At 43.3% G+C, this 14559-nt stretch overlaps 1 protein-coding gene across 1 annotated transcript; it reads left to right on the forward strand.

The window, feature by feature from the left end:
• Positions 1 to 527: 527 nt before the first annotated feature.
• On the forward strand, positions 528 to 13916 carry LOC140466546 (procathepsin L-like). Its single transcript, XM_072562019.1, has 5 exons — positions 528 to 667; positions 1563 to 1685; positions 5612 to 5791; positions 10506 to 10741; positions 13793 to 13916. Exons 1-5 carry the CDS (start codon positions 536 to 538, stop codon positions 13914 to 13916), a joined length of 795 nt encoding a protein of 264 aa, XP_072418120.1. The 5' UTR covers positions 528 to 535.
• The last annotated feature ends 643 nt before the right edge of the window (positions 13917 to 14559 follow it).

The following is a 14559-nucleotide window of genomic DNA, read 5'->3' on the forward strand; positions in this document are numbered from 1 at the left end:
TCCCCTTCAACTCGCGATTTACATGTTGTCTTCAGATTTTTTTTTGCATTGTCTAAAGTGACAGAAGATAACGATATAATATGTCCACCTGTTCTTGATTTCCTGTTGCTAATCCTACAGTCATGCCCTCTAAGGATTCATTCCTCAATGTAAGGTTGAATGCAATGAAATCATTACGACATGAGCTGTTGAATGATTAAACCTGTGGACCGTCAGTCAAATAACTTTCATCACACGAAGGCAATTTATGGAAAAGTATTATTTCATTTAACCGTGTTCTTTCCAATAATTGATTTTAAATTTGAAACGTCATTAATTTGATCAATCTAGTGCTGGAATATTCCAATCCACTGACGATGCCTCATGAAGGTGAATTACATTAAACTTTCAGCATTGGATGAATTGTTGGAATTTTCTTGTTTGTATTATTTGTACAATTTATATTGTTCCTTCTCAGAATAAGGAAGCAGCTAACTTGAAAACTACAAAACTCCCTGTCTAAAGCCCACTGTTTTTGCCTATTAGATTGTCCATCATGAACTTCTGGCTCTTTCTGGGCAGTGTGGCGGTATCTATTCTGGCTGCAGCCTCAACAGGCATACTTGATTCAAAATTGGATGAAGACTGGAAAAATTGGAAATCACAACATGGGAACCAGTACACCAAGGTAAAAGGAGAGCCTGTAATGTTAAGCTCGCTCAGAATAGGAATGGTCTGCACACAATTGGCAGAGATTGAGAATATGTAGTTGCAGTCAATGAGAGGTATCTGTTGAGTGAAGTGACATTGAGAAAATATTGATCTTGAAATTCAATGGGCATTCTCCAAGTTTCTAACTTCATTAGAGAACTGACCAAACACAAAGTGAATCAGGAGCGACTTAGTGTATCTTAATTTACTAGGATCCCGATGCAGTCCTGTTGGATTTACTACAAATACCACAAACCTGCCTCTCGAAGATTAAGATCCATTCTTGGTGTCGAAGAGGCAATTGTAAGTGGGGAACTTGGAGACAGAGGGATGGCGAGGCCGTCTGATCATCCCAAGCGGCCCATTCAATGAAGCGTCTCTTTGCTGACACCGACTTTACTATGCTGGCAACTTATGGCAGGTCTCTCACACAACAGATTAAGAAGGTTTATACATGCACAGTAATTGCCCATGTATTGGCCTCAGTTTTTTCGCAAGGACGTGGCTTATTGAATTTCCTGCCTGCCACTGGCTTAATCTTACTTCAGACAGGGACAGGTGGTAGTGGAGAGTACGTATCCATTGTCAACGTCATTCATGACGGTCGATTAAACCATCCTGTTGTTCAGCTATTTTATTCTTAATATACTTTCAGCATGAATCTCTAGATTGGCCACGCGACAGGTTTTGTTATGGGTGGGTTATTTTGAGTGGGGTGAGGGGAACCTGATTAATAATTTTCAGATATGGGTCGGAGGATGGACCCTGACAGCAAAATGTTATTTCAAGTTTCACCAGCGGATTTTTATGCTTCTGTATAATTTTATAAATGAAAGATGCTGGAGCCTGATTATATTAATCTCTTTATTCAGGATGAGGAGAGCTACAGGAGAATGATATGGGAGGACAACATGAGATACATCGAACAACACAACATCGAACATTCATTGGGAAAACGCACATCTAAAGTGGGAATGAACAAATTTGGAGCTCTGGTGTGTGCAGGATGTATCGTCTGGAATCTATTTGATGGTGGTCATTGTGAAATTGTGAAGCTTTATAATTGTGAAGTTATATTCAGCTACAGGAGGAGCACTTGGACATTTGGTCCTCCAAGCTGACTCACTCATTCAGTGCACTTAATGATTGATCTCCCTTTACTCCAAATTGGTGATTACTTCCTTCTCATTCCAGGTTTCCCTAACTCGTAACTCCTCTAGAAATCAAAATCACCTCTCTCAAATTTGAATACATTCAATGACTCAAGTCTCCATTTCTCTCTGCGGAAGAGAACTCTAATGACTAACAATCCCCTGATTCGACAATGTTTGCTCACTTGCACGATCAGATTCTGCACAACTAACTTGCATTAAACAACACTGGCTGTCTTGAGCTCCCTCTATGGATGGCAGTCACACTATGGATACACCTCTATGTTGTTGAGTCTCCATAGATGCTGTCCATTATGATGTCTGGACGCCGGAGTTGCATTCTGTACTGTGGAGGCTGATCGCTTGGGCTACAATATTCTTCTTGAGACTGCTCGATCTCTGGCTCCGCCCTACCTAACACTGTCAAACTTTATCCCAAAGCAGTTAAACTAACCTGCTTTCCAAACAAATTGATGTACATGATCCTGCTCTCTGTATTATTGCTCCTCAGGACAGTTAGTCATTTCCCCTGTTCTTGGCATGTCAAACAAATGTAACTAATGACATCAGCATTACACAGGCATCCTATGAATTGAAAAGAAGTTAATTGAATTGAATTGGATTGAATTGAAGTGAGCTGAACTGAACTGAACTGAACTAAATTGAATTGAATTGAATCGAATTGAAATCAATGTGACGTGTACCGAGGCACAGTGAAAAGCTTTGTAATGCGATAAATACAGGCAGATCACAGAGTTGAGTCGCATAGATAAGTTGGTAATAGCGACAATGTCTACGCCAGGTTCTGTTCTCATCTTTCCCATCAAGAAAATCATCCTCTCACCATGAGTCCTGTCAATCTCCTTCCAATCTTATTTCTTTCAGTATGATCAGCAGTCATTCTCCTCATCTTTATTATGGAGTAGGCCCAGTCTGTCAAAGTGTTTCTCTTGTGATAACCCCTTTCTTCGTAGGAATAGTTTTGATTAACCTGCTTCAAATTTCCTTCCAAATATTTCTCCGTAACGAGTGAAATCAATGCTAATCACAGTGCCCCCTGTGTCGTCTGACTGACTTTGTCCAATCGCAACAAGACTTCCCCACTTTAATGCTGTCTTTGTACTGCATTAAAGGCAAATATTTATTTTGCCTCTTTAATAAATTGCTGGACAAATGTTAATAATTGAACAAAGAAACAAAACTTTTTTTAACCAAAGGAAAGCCGATAGATTGTGTGCATTTGCAATTTTAAAAGACATGTCATGCAGTGCCACATCAGCTATTGCTAAACAAAGTAATAGCTTCTGGGTAGTGCGTGACATATCGGCAATCGTAGAGGATTTATTCGCTAAACAAGAAACAGAGACTGGGATGATGGAAAGTGAAGACAGAAATAACCCGATTTTTCTTCTGGGATGGAGGGGAACAACTGCACCAAAGATTGTCGAGCGAGTAAAGACCAACCAGGTTGGGACTTTACTGAATGGGGTTTATAAGAATGACAGGTGATCCCTTTGAAATTTACATGTTCTTACTGGGTTTTACACGGTGAGTGCACAGATTATGTTGACGTGAATGACAGAGGCTCGGACTTGACATCATCGAATCACAATAGATGGACATAGTTTTGAAATAGAGATGAGGAGGAATTCCTTCTCTCTGAGCCCTGAATGTCTTGGCAGGAAGATAGGATAGTGAAGAAAGAGTTTGTTATTCTCCACTATATTTGTCATGTTATTGAATACAGGAATACAGGTGGGAGGTCATGTTGCCGTTGTAGAGGACATTGGTTAGGCCACTGTTGGTATATTGCGTGCAAGTCTGGTCTCATTCCACTCGGAAAGATGTTGTGAAACTTGAAAGTTTTCAGAAAAGATTTACAAGTGTTTTGGCAGGTCTGAAGGATTTGAGCGATAGGGAGAGGCTGAACAAGTTGATGTTATGTTCTCTGCAGCGTCGGAGGGTAAGGAGTGACCTTATCCAGGTTTACAAAATTATGAGGTGCATGCATAAGATAATTAGACAAAGTATTTCTTTTCCCTGGGATCGGGAATCCAGAACTAGAGGGCATAGTTTAAGGGTGAGAGGGAAATGATATAAAAGAGACCTATGAGGCATCGTTTTCACACAATGGGTGGTACGTGGATGTATCAAGCTTCCAGAGCATGTGGTGGAGGCTGGCACAATTGAAGGGCATTTGCAATGGGTGTATGAATAGGAAGGGTTTGGAGGGATATGGGTTGGGTGCTGGCAGGTGGGACTAGATTGAGTTGGGATACCTGGTCAGCATGGACGGGTTGGACCGAACGACCTGTTTCCATACTGTACATCTCTATAACACTAGGACTCTCTGTATGCCTAATCTGAGAGAGATTCTTAAGCGGTAGGGAAATCAAGGGCCACAAAGAAAATGAAGGAACAGGAACATGGGCAGTTTTGGATCAATCATAATGGAATGATGGAGCAAGGTGGAGGGGCCACTAGTCTACTCATGTTGCTATTTGCTATGTTCTTATGGGGGAGGAAACAATTGCGCAAACTGAGTAAGACAGCTGAAATGCCTGTCAACGGCATTAAGAGGAGTCCTTAGGAAAGGAAAAACGAAGATGTTACAAACACCCCACTGGGTGTTGACTCTGATGAACATGCAGTACAGGTGGAGAACCTGGGAAATGGATTGAAATCTTTGCAGATAGCAGTGTGTGAGGAACGTAGTTCAACATAACTGTGGGAGACAGTAGATGGTCTAGCCCTTAAATGGAAACACTAAAATCAAGAAAGGAAATGAAGATTTTCAGCGATTCCAGGTGAAGTTGGGGGAAGGGTGGAAATTCGAAGCAATATTGATTACTATTTCTAATTGTGGGTGAGAGTCGGAAGCAACAATCAATGGATCAAAGACACAACTTTGACAGGGGTCAGACTCGGACTGGAACAAGGCATGCTCCATGTTGCCATCAAAAAGGCAGGCGCAACTCCCACTTTTGCATGTACCTAGGGCCCCGCTTATTACTCAGAGGATGGGACATGTTTAATCCCCTTTCAAACCGACATGCATCCCTCCCTACCCATCAAAAAGAGACACCATATGACTCACTACCAGTCTGCAATCTCAGTTTGATATGCGGACATCCACAGATCTGCATGATAAGATATGTGATGATGGATAGCATCAAATCTGGTCCTTTTCCAACCATTCCAATCCAGTATCTTCATGAAAATGAACAATCTGAGTTTTGAATCTAAATCTAATGATCCATAGGCCATGAGGCCAACTCAAGACCAACGTTTTATCCAGAAATCAGATCAGGCCGGTGATGGAATTTGAAATCCTCCTGATTGGGAAGGTTCGTCTCAAACACCAATAAACCCCACCAATCTGAAGTGACTTAACCTATCCTTCCATGATGAAATTGACCTGTCAGGTTTTAATGATCAGCGACGACTATCGAACTGATTTTTGCAAAATGAAACACGTGTATACAGCTCCTGCCATTTTGATAATTGAACGATCGAGCAGAGATATTTGAGCTGCTCGAGGCTTCTCACACAGCTTTATATTGGATTGGTACGCAATGGATGGCCACTTCCTTGCCTGTGCTCATTTATTCAGTCAAAGATTAAACACGAGTAACGAGTGCCCTCATTGCTTTCCCCGCACTTCATGCTAAAGTCAGCGAATATATAGAATGTAGCTTACGTTATTGACACTTCTCCGACATAATCACCACAAAAAGTCAATCATTTCACCAATGTGTTTGAATTTTCAGACTAATGAAGAGTTCAATAAGCTCATGAATGGACCTCCCCGAATCGAAGCAGTTAACATGACTGAAATTGAAGCTGATGAAAGAGATGAAGGTAGTGAATCTGATGAAAGTCCCATCGAATTGAGAACTGCATCTGTTGACTGGCGAAGAGAAGGTTTAGTTACTCCAGTGAAAAACCAGGTAATAAATCAGAAACATCTTTCAAGATTATTAAGTGCAGACATTAATTTCTGAACAGGATTGGACGTTATGATCAGCTTGTAGGAATTGTTAGGAAAGGCTTCGTTTCAGTAGATCATTGTTAACCCAAATTGCTTCTCCTGTTTTCTTGTTGCATTTGTTTCCTGGTATTGATTATGGTCAGGCAAGGGAGCATGGTATATGTATCAATGGTAATGTTCATGCTTTTACTCATAATATCTAGAGAAATCTTACCGCAAAAACAAATTCAATGGTTAGATTAAATTGTAAAATTGAAGTCTACCAGTACAATTCCGATGTAATAAATATAAGTTCAGATGTAAATTGGCACAACCCAACAATGGTAATGTTGCGAGCTGCAGTGCCAAGCTTCCTTGTGATACCATATCCAGTCTTCTTCAAAGAATATTCGATCATATGCTCGACACCCCAAATTTTAAAACCACATTCACTTCTGTTGGGCCTTGTACCTCTCTCAATCATTCTCTCCAACTGGACAGGGTTGATCGACAGGAGGGGAGAGCCTGCTGGTAAGTAATGAAATATTGTGTACAAATGGGAGTTGTAAACGATCGGATTATTTGCTGTAATTCACGAAGTGTCAGTTGCATTGTATGTTTCGGAGGGAAAACACCATGAGGCTCAGTGAGATTTCTCACTATCGTTATCAAAAGCATCTCGGTAGCTACGTCAATGCAGCTATAACATCCCGCATATCCACTCCGTGTCTAATCTTCCCACACATTCTTCCCGGAGCAATTCAATAGATTCCTGATTAGTGTCCGATGTCCTGGCAGCTGACCCATCATGAAAAAGCTGCTGTGAACCAACATGATCACGAGAATGGTAACATTGCCCTGCTCAGATAGGAATGTTTTCGAACAGGCCAGAGAATGGTACAGAAAAACAACCAACATGCCATAAGAATGCTATGTGTCAGAATCGCTGTGACAACCCACCTTCCCCCTTCCGACTCACTTTATCCCAGCCCCAGCACCCCCTCCTACCCAGATTCATGCTGTCACTGACGTCTTCCTCATCTTCAAAACCAACATCGCATTGGCATTGCCAATTCACTACCTCGGAATACCTCCCGTCATGTACCAACACCCACGGCCATGCCAAACTTAAATCTCTCTCTCAATCCTTCCCATTCTGTCATTCCAGGAGATGAGAGAACACTGGTGGACAGAAAGCTCTTGGATTGGTGAAGAGGTGTCTGTCACCAGATTCCTCAGCCTGTGAGGAGTGAATCCTGTTTCTCACAAGAAAACATGATACACCCACATTCTACAAAGCGAGTAAATACCACTCATCACTGCTTTGTTAGCATTCTGTCAGTCTCATTAATTCTCAGTGTGTCTTTGCAATAGCCCCAGAAACTTCTGTCTTTCGTGTTCTGTCGGTTCCATCAGCATCTATTCTAGCTCTTCAGGGAAAGAAGACAACTCCTCGTTCTCTGAACATGGAAGTATTGCAGCCTCAGAGGAAATATCAGTAAGGCTGCGTCCAGCACACACCACCAGCTCCCTGGGAATGTGAGATATTGAGGATGTGGGAGCACAGTCTGGTAAGCACCTCACTGTGTCCTTTCCCACAGCACTCGGAGGGCTGCCAGCGACCCGGTACGGGCAGAAGAGACAGTCGTGTCGGCAAACATATACATGTACCAGGGAGCAGCAGATGCAGCAGACAGGAATGTACACTTGAATGATGCCAGGGATGCAGACACACTGCGGGGACCCAGATTCCCAATCAAATGAATAATCTAACCTCCAAGGACAGTTTGGCAGTTGGCATGGAGAAGCAGGCAAAGCACCCTCAGCATTTGCTGGCCATGGGCACTATGCTGTACCCCATCGCCAACTGCTCCACAGGCCTGTAGTAGAGGTGCCACTTTCCAATCACAAGTAATAGGGACAGTGCCCTGCTGGAGGAGAAAGCACACACAGGTCACTCCGAAGACCCAGACTCAAGATATCATCGAAGTGGTTGAGCCTCCACCTCCAAACTGCTGCCCAGTTCTGCTCAGCATTGTCAGAGCTCCCGCCAGGCAAAAATGCAGCGAGGCTGACTGAACAAACCATTGCAGGGCTCACAGGCTGCAACAATGAGTCCGATCCTTCCTGCCCCATCCAAAACTGGTATTCATTATATCTAAGACAATGAAGGAAAAGGAGGAAAAGGAGCATGACAAACCTCGTACATTATTTTATCCTTTTCGATAAGTGGTATCAGCTTGACCTTCCACATGGCTGTTTCTCTCTCGGTGGAGAGAAGCCTTAATGTCACTGCATCACCATGATGCCTAATGTCATGGTCATATAGGATCAATGTGTGTACTGAGAGCCTGGTGTCGGATGTGGAAGGAAGAGGAGCAAGGTTTGCAGAGGTAAGGTTTTGCTGCTTACACTGTCGCACCTCATCCAACCACTTTATGGAATCCCTTCCCATCCAAGATTCATTTTATTCACCATTGCATATAGTGTTATCACCTATCCTCGAACACAACTGCAATCTCCCAGACCTCTCAATGCACAGCCCTCAGAGGTGAAGAATTGCAAACTCTTCTTCCTGTGACAACAGGTCCCAATCCCCGAACTGGTCACTTTGTAGCCAAAGGATTGTTGAAACCAAGTTTCTGGGTTGCAGACTCAAGGACGACTCCCCGCCCTGGCAGCAGACTATGGTCGATCCCCGGACTGGGGACCAGCAAATGCCAGATACCAAAGTTCATTGGCAAGGCCCACACAATTGGAGCCTGTGCATCTTGCCCTGAGATCCTATTTGGTCTGATCGAACACCATGATCGTTGTAACCAATCGGAAACAGCGTTCATTCTGTCCCTCTCGGAGGGCCATGCCATATTCCCTTGATAGCCAATGCATTTCGTGAATTTGGCAAGAGTGGAAATTGAATAATGAGACAAGTGTTCCTATTACGAAGACTTTTCATAATCAAATAATCCTCTTAAATGTCAATGCTTCAGGTTGTTGGTCACTGCTGTAGAAATCAGTTCAGTCCTCCTGGGAATAACCCTAAGGACGCTGCTTGGCCCAAATACTTTCCACGCCAGGCACTCAGCTCCAGTTTGGACCAGCTAGTGGAAAATTCTCCGACATCTTCAAAATCTCTCTTCCACAAGCTGAAGTCCCAATCTGCTTCAAGAAGACCATCATCATCTTCGTAAGTGAGGAAACAAAACTTATTCATTGTTCCTTAATGAATACAGACCAGTGACCTGAGCACAATAATCATGAAGTGCTTCGAAAAGCTGGTGAGGGTCCACATCAACTCCATTCTCCCTGCCTGCCTCAGTCACTTAAAATTTGCCTATTAAAGTAACAGGTCCACAGTGGGTGAAATATCTCTCTCCCTGCACACCTTAAACATCTGGACAAGGGCACATTTGTCAGACTCCTGCTCATTGACTACCCCTCTGCCTTCAACACTCTTATCCTCTCCACATTGAAATCAAAACCCTGTGACATTGGTCATGATTCTATGGTCTGCAACTGGATTCGCAGCTGTCTGACCCACAGATACCAATCCTTGAATATAGGCAACTGCACCTTCTCCCGAATAACCTTCATCACTTGCGTCCCCAAATAATGAATACTCAGCCATTTACTGTACTCCCTTTACACCCACGAATCCCAAACGAACACCATCTATACATTCACTGACGACAGCACTATAACAGGAGGGAAATATGACAACGATGAATGAAAAGGCAGAAGGGAGATAGAGGGATCATTGACGTGCTGCAATGAGAATAGCTTCATTCTCTCTCTCAATTTTCGTAAAATTAATTAACACGTAATTGACTTCAGAATGAAAGGAGAAGAACTCGCTTCCACGTACATCAATGGGAATAAGGTTGAGAGAATGGAAAATTTCAAATTTCCTCGACTGACCAGAATGGACATTCTTTCTGGAAAATACCATGTGTTTACAACAACGCCTCTTCTGCCTCAGAGAGCTCAGGAATTTTGGCATGTGGAGGAATTTTGGCACAGTTGCACCTTTGAGCGCATACTGTCTGGGATCGGAAGGCCTGGTATGACAACTGAGAAACTCAGGATCATAACAAACTACAGAAGGTTATGTGCGCAGCCCAGACCATTATGGAATCGAATACTCTATCAATGATCTCCACTTACACATCTCGCTACCACGAAACGGCAGGCAACATCACCAAGGACCTACCTCACCCCGGTAATGTACTCCATACATGCATTCCGTCAGGTAGAAGACACTGAAGCTTGAACACATCCACCAGCAGGTGCAGGAACAGCTTTTCCCCAGCTGTTATTAGACGGTTATGAGGCTGTCTTGCTCCAATCATACTAATCTTGCTGACATTGAATTTGCCTTGTGCCCACTCTCTGCAATGTACCATTTGTCCAAGTCTTTTTTGATCTCTTCATCCTCGCATACTATCATGTGCCTATATTGCTCATAAACAAAGGGTTTCACTGTTGTTCGCGACACGTGACAATACATAAATCGAATCAAATCCGAACCCAGGCACACCGATATTCACAGATTCTATGTAATTCTGAGAAACTTGAACAAACATTTAGACTAAGAGCATTAGTGTGAGAATGTGTTCCAAATGAATTTAGATGCAAACTGGATATAGTTTGTCGATCAATATGATTTAATGTGGTTATATTTTTGTCAACACTAGGGTCAATGTTCTTCTTCCTGGGCTTTCAGTGCAACTGGTAGCATAGAAGGACAGTGGGCAAAAAGGCATGGAAACCTGGTTTCTCTCAGTGAACAGAATCTGATTGACTGTGGACACAAACCTACCTGCTCTGGTTATAGCGCATCGCACGCCTTTGGGACAGTGATTCTACTTGAAGGCATCAACTCTGCTGAAACTTACCCTTACACAGGAAAGGTAAATCCCCAAGACTTCGCGTAAGATTGTGGTGGAGTCGGGATTCATTCTCATTTCGTTTTATTTTATTTCTTCGGTCCTGTCTGTGTTCGCTTGTAAGTTTTCTTGGAGTTTATTTTAATTACCTCTTGGTGAAGCGCAGCGAAATCTGTGAGTTTGACGAGCAGCATGGACTCACAACGGAGATAGCCAAGAGAGTTTGGTTTCCTGATGGCTCCTGTCCTGACGATAATTCATGGCTGCTCAGGCGGTGATGAGTCTAAATCCCTGGCAGTGTACATATCCGGTACAGTTTCGTGCAGGCAGCAGATGAGCTCTATTTTTGTTCATGGCAATATCTGTAACTATCATAGATTCATAAAATTAGCTTTGCAGGTGAGTCTGGGATTGTGGCAGCATCTGCATCCAGCACAGATTCATGGAGGTTGGGTGCAAGTGGGTCAGTTTGCTGTCAGTGTCTGTATCCAGCAGAGGTTCATGGGGGCAAAGCGGAGGTGAGTTTTGTTTCCTCTCAGTCTCTGTATCCAGCTCAGATTCATGGAGGCAGAAAAGGTGAGTTTGGTTTCCTGTCATTACTGCATCCATCATCGAATAATTGAGGCAAAGTGAAGATTAGTTTGGGTTCTGTCAGTATCGCTGTCCAGCGCAAATTCATGGAGAGAGGGGAAAGGTGTTTTCGGGTTCTTGTCATGATCTGTATCCAGCACAGGTTCATGGAGATTAGGAGAACGTGAGTTTGGGTTCCTGTCAGTGCAGGTCTCCATCACAGATTCATGGAGGTAGCAATGCAGTTTCGTCCCAGTACAAGATCCGGCAGCAACTGCAGTGACTGCATTAGACAACGATATCCAAAGCAGCCTCGTGGTAACAACAGAATCGTGTTTGGACCAATGTCATGCCCAGCAGCATCAGTGCCATCTACTTTGCTGATGTCCATCAAGACCTCCTTGTGACCAAGGCATCAGCGGAGTCAAGATGCTGCCAAAGATTGGGCGACTTTCATTCCGACGGTGACAGAGAAGGGGACACATGCCTGACCAGCATGTCCACGATGGAGCACTTAGCAAGGACTATATAATCTTTACGCACTCCAAGTCATCTCAACCTTACCTTGGAATGCTCTCCTTCATCTTGACACAACACCTCGTACAATGTGTCTGAGGAGTTAAGAGTACTTGCATTTCTGTGAATTAATGCTCACCATTCCCACAGTTCAAAGATGTGGAGGTTGGGGGATTGTCTATGTTAAGCTAACGATAGTGCGCATGGAATTATAGGTTAGGTGTGTAAACCCTGGGAGACGCAGTGTTACAGGGATACGGTCGGGCCGAATGGGCACTTTCTACATTCTGTGGATTCTCTGATACTTGGATGTGACGTTCAGCTGAATCAACGGAGCATTCAGCATGTTCTGTCCTTCAGACGGGGACGTGCACCATCCACTATAACAGTTAAGATCCTAACACAGCGATGGACAGATGTGAAGAGTCAGGAATAAAGGTACCTATTTTAGTCTGTCTCCTTCTCCCATGTACCCCCTTGGGCTGGTCAGTCACTCTAATTTTACATGAAAAGGAACAACTTACTTTTGGAGTGTGAGAGATAAGAAGTTATAAACTTTTGATGAGAAATCTTCGAATTATGTGCTCATGTCGTTAGTAGGTCTGTGTAAATATGGTCCTTTGTTAAGAGAGGTGTTTACTCTTTCGGAATGTCATTTACCGTGCAAATTGCTGGGTTGACATTTGGCATATTGTGGTGTAATTAAGAAACTTGGCTTGAATCGATACTCAGAAGACTTTTTTGCATAATTTGCTTTACGGTTGATGTTGTTCTTCCAGAAGCCGTTGTTGTCTGTCTACACGTCACAATTGCCCCGAGTATTGGATTTGTTTGGGATCAGCCTCTTGCTTGCAAATCCCAGCTCTTTGTCTCAATGCCACACAGCTTCACCTTGTTCTTCAGTTCACTCTTCAAGCCCTTACCCCAGCTCTTCCACACTCTCATGTCTGGACTCATTGTAGATGACTTGTGCGTTATTCTCCAGGACAGCTGTCGCTTTTGTTTTGGATTTCTGCCAACACTGTTTAATTGTTCCTGAGGCCACGCAGACTTTAAGTTCATTGTCTGCCCATCCACTCTGCTCTCCAAAATCCAGCGTTTCATTGGCCAAATAAACAACTAAACGAAAGAAACACTCTCTTCATATGACAGGCATACATGATCTGGTGACTGGGCAGCACTCTAAACTAAACCTATTCTCTGGCTATGTTTTATGGAGGTGATGGCCTCTCACTCACTGGCTGGCAAGTCGACATTAACAGAGTCTCCTCTTTTCATGAAGCCCCAGTGTACGTATTGTCACTCGGGCACTGAGCTGGACAAGAGAAGGGCTTTGCACAAATGACATCGCCAAGGAGTGGTCATTACCGGACAGAGGCCAGTCGCCCTGCTCAACAGGAAGGCAGTAAAACTGCGTACAACAACAACCTGAGGGCTGGTATTGATCTTGGGTAACAGACCAACAGTAAGTGATTGAGTGAGAGGAGTGGAGGTGACGATCACAACACAGCTTTGTGTAGGAGTGTGTTTGGCTGGGGTGGTGTGTGGTGCAGTAAGGTCACATATCAGCAGGTGTACCCTTCCTCAAATGGTACTTGATATTTCCAGACCCCTAAATCTACAAGCAATTCTGAACACATTTGCATGCCGTTGTCCTCTCATGTTGAGCACCTCACTCACCACTGAATGAATTATATTGGCATTGGTATCAGAACTGTTCAGTATTATAAATTGCCAATTTGGCAGCCTCAGTTTGAACTCCAGAACGAATACTCGGCTTGTGATTCATTACACCTTTAGTCCCTAATTTACACTCCACATTTGGGGAAACGACATGATCTCAAGAGTTAAAGTGAGGATGACACCCCTTTCCATTAAGGCATGACGTGACATCAAGGAGCCCAAGAAAATCTGGAGTGAATGGGAATGGGAAGAAAAAAATCCTTTAGTTGTAATTATATCGAACACACTGGAAGGTGTTTTCAGTTATTTGATGTCTTTCTGCTCAGGACATGTCGATCGGAGTTCCTCAGTGTCGCCTTCTTGGTAAAGCCATCTTCAGCTGCTTCGTCACTGGCCTTCTATCCAAAAGGTACGCAGGGGGATATCTACACGATTGTCAACACCATTTGAATTTATCATATTTTGAAGAAATCTGTGTCCAATGCGGCAAAGTGTGGACAATATCTCCACTTGCGAAGATAAATGACAAATAACATACTCACCAGACAAGTGCCAGGCAATGACATAATCCAACAAGAGAGATAATTTAACCATTACTGAATTGCACACTATCAATATCTCTGCAGCCTTTCCATCAACTAAACAAAAGGCAAGAATATGGTGGAATACTTCCACTTCCCTGGATGACTGCAGCTCCGACAACAAAGAAAGAAAGAGTTATTTTATTGGTTGTCTCCTACAGACATTGGAAAGATTGGGCAGTAGATCTTGGAAACGTGCAGATATAACAGAATTGCTGATAAGGGTGATTTGAAATTCCACAATATTAATCCGTGGTGCAGATTATCTGGATGGGGATGATTTTGTTACGTGTTCCAGGAAGTATTCCTGATGCAATAAGTAGATATGCCGACTGGGGTGGCCATATTGGATTTGGTGCGAGGCAATTCGCCAGGCCAAGTGCCAGATAACTCAATGGCAGAGCATTTTGGTGACAGAGAGCATAAATGCGTCAAATTTGAGGTCGCCATGGGGAGGAATTGAAACTGGCTTTATGAGAGGAAATTTAATCTGGGGACGGGATGTTTTACTG

This window comes from Chiloscyllium punctatum, chromosome 43, assembly GCF_047496795.1.
Source record: "Chiloscyllium punctatum isolate Juve2018m chromosome 43, sChiPun1.3, whole genome shotgun sequence".
NCBI lineage: Eukaryota > Metazoa > Chordata > Chondrichthyes > Orectolobiformes > Hemiscylliidae > Chiloscyllium > Chiloscyllium punctatum.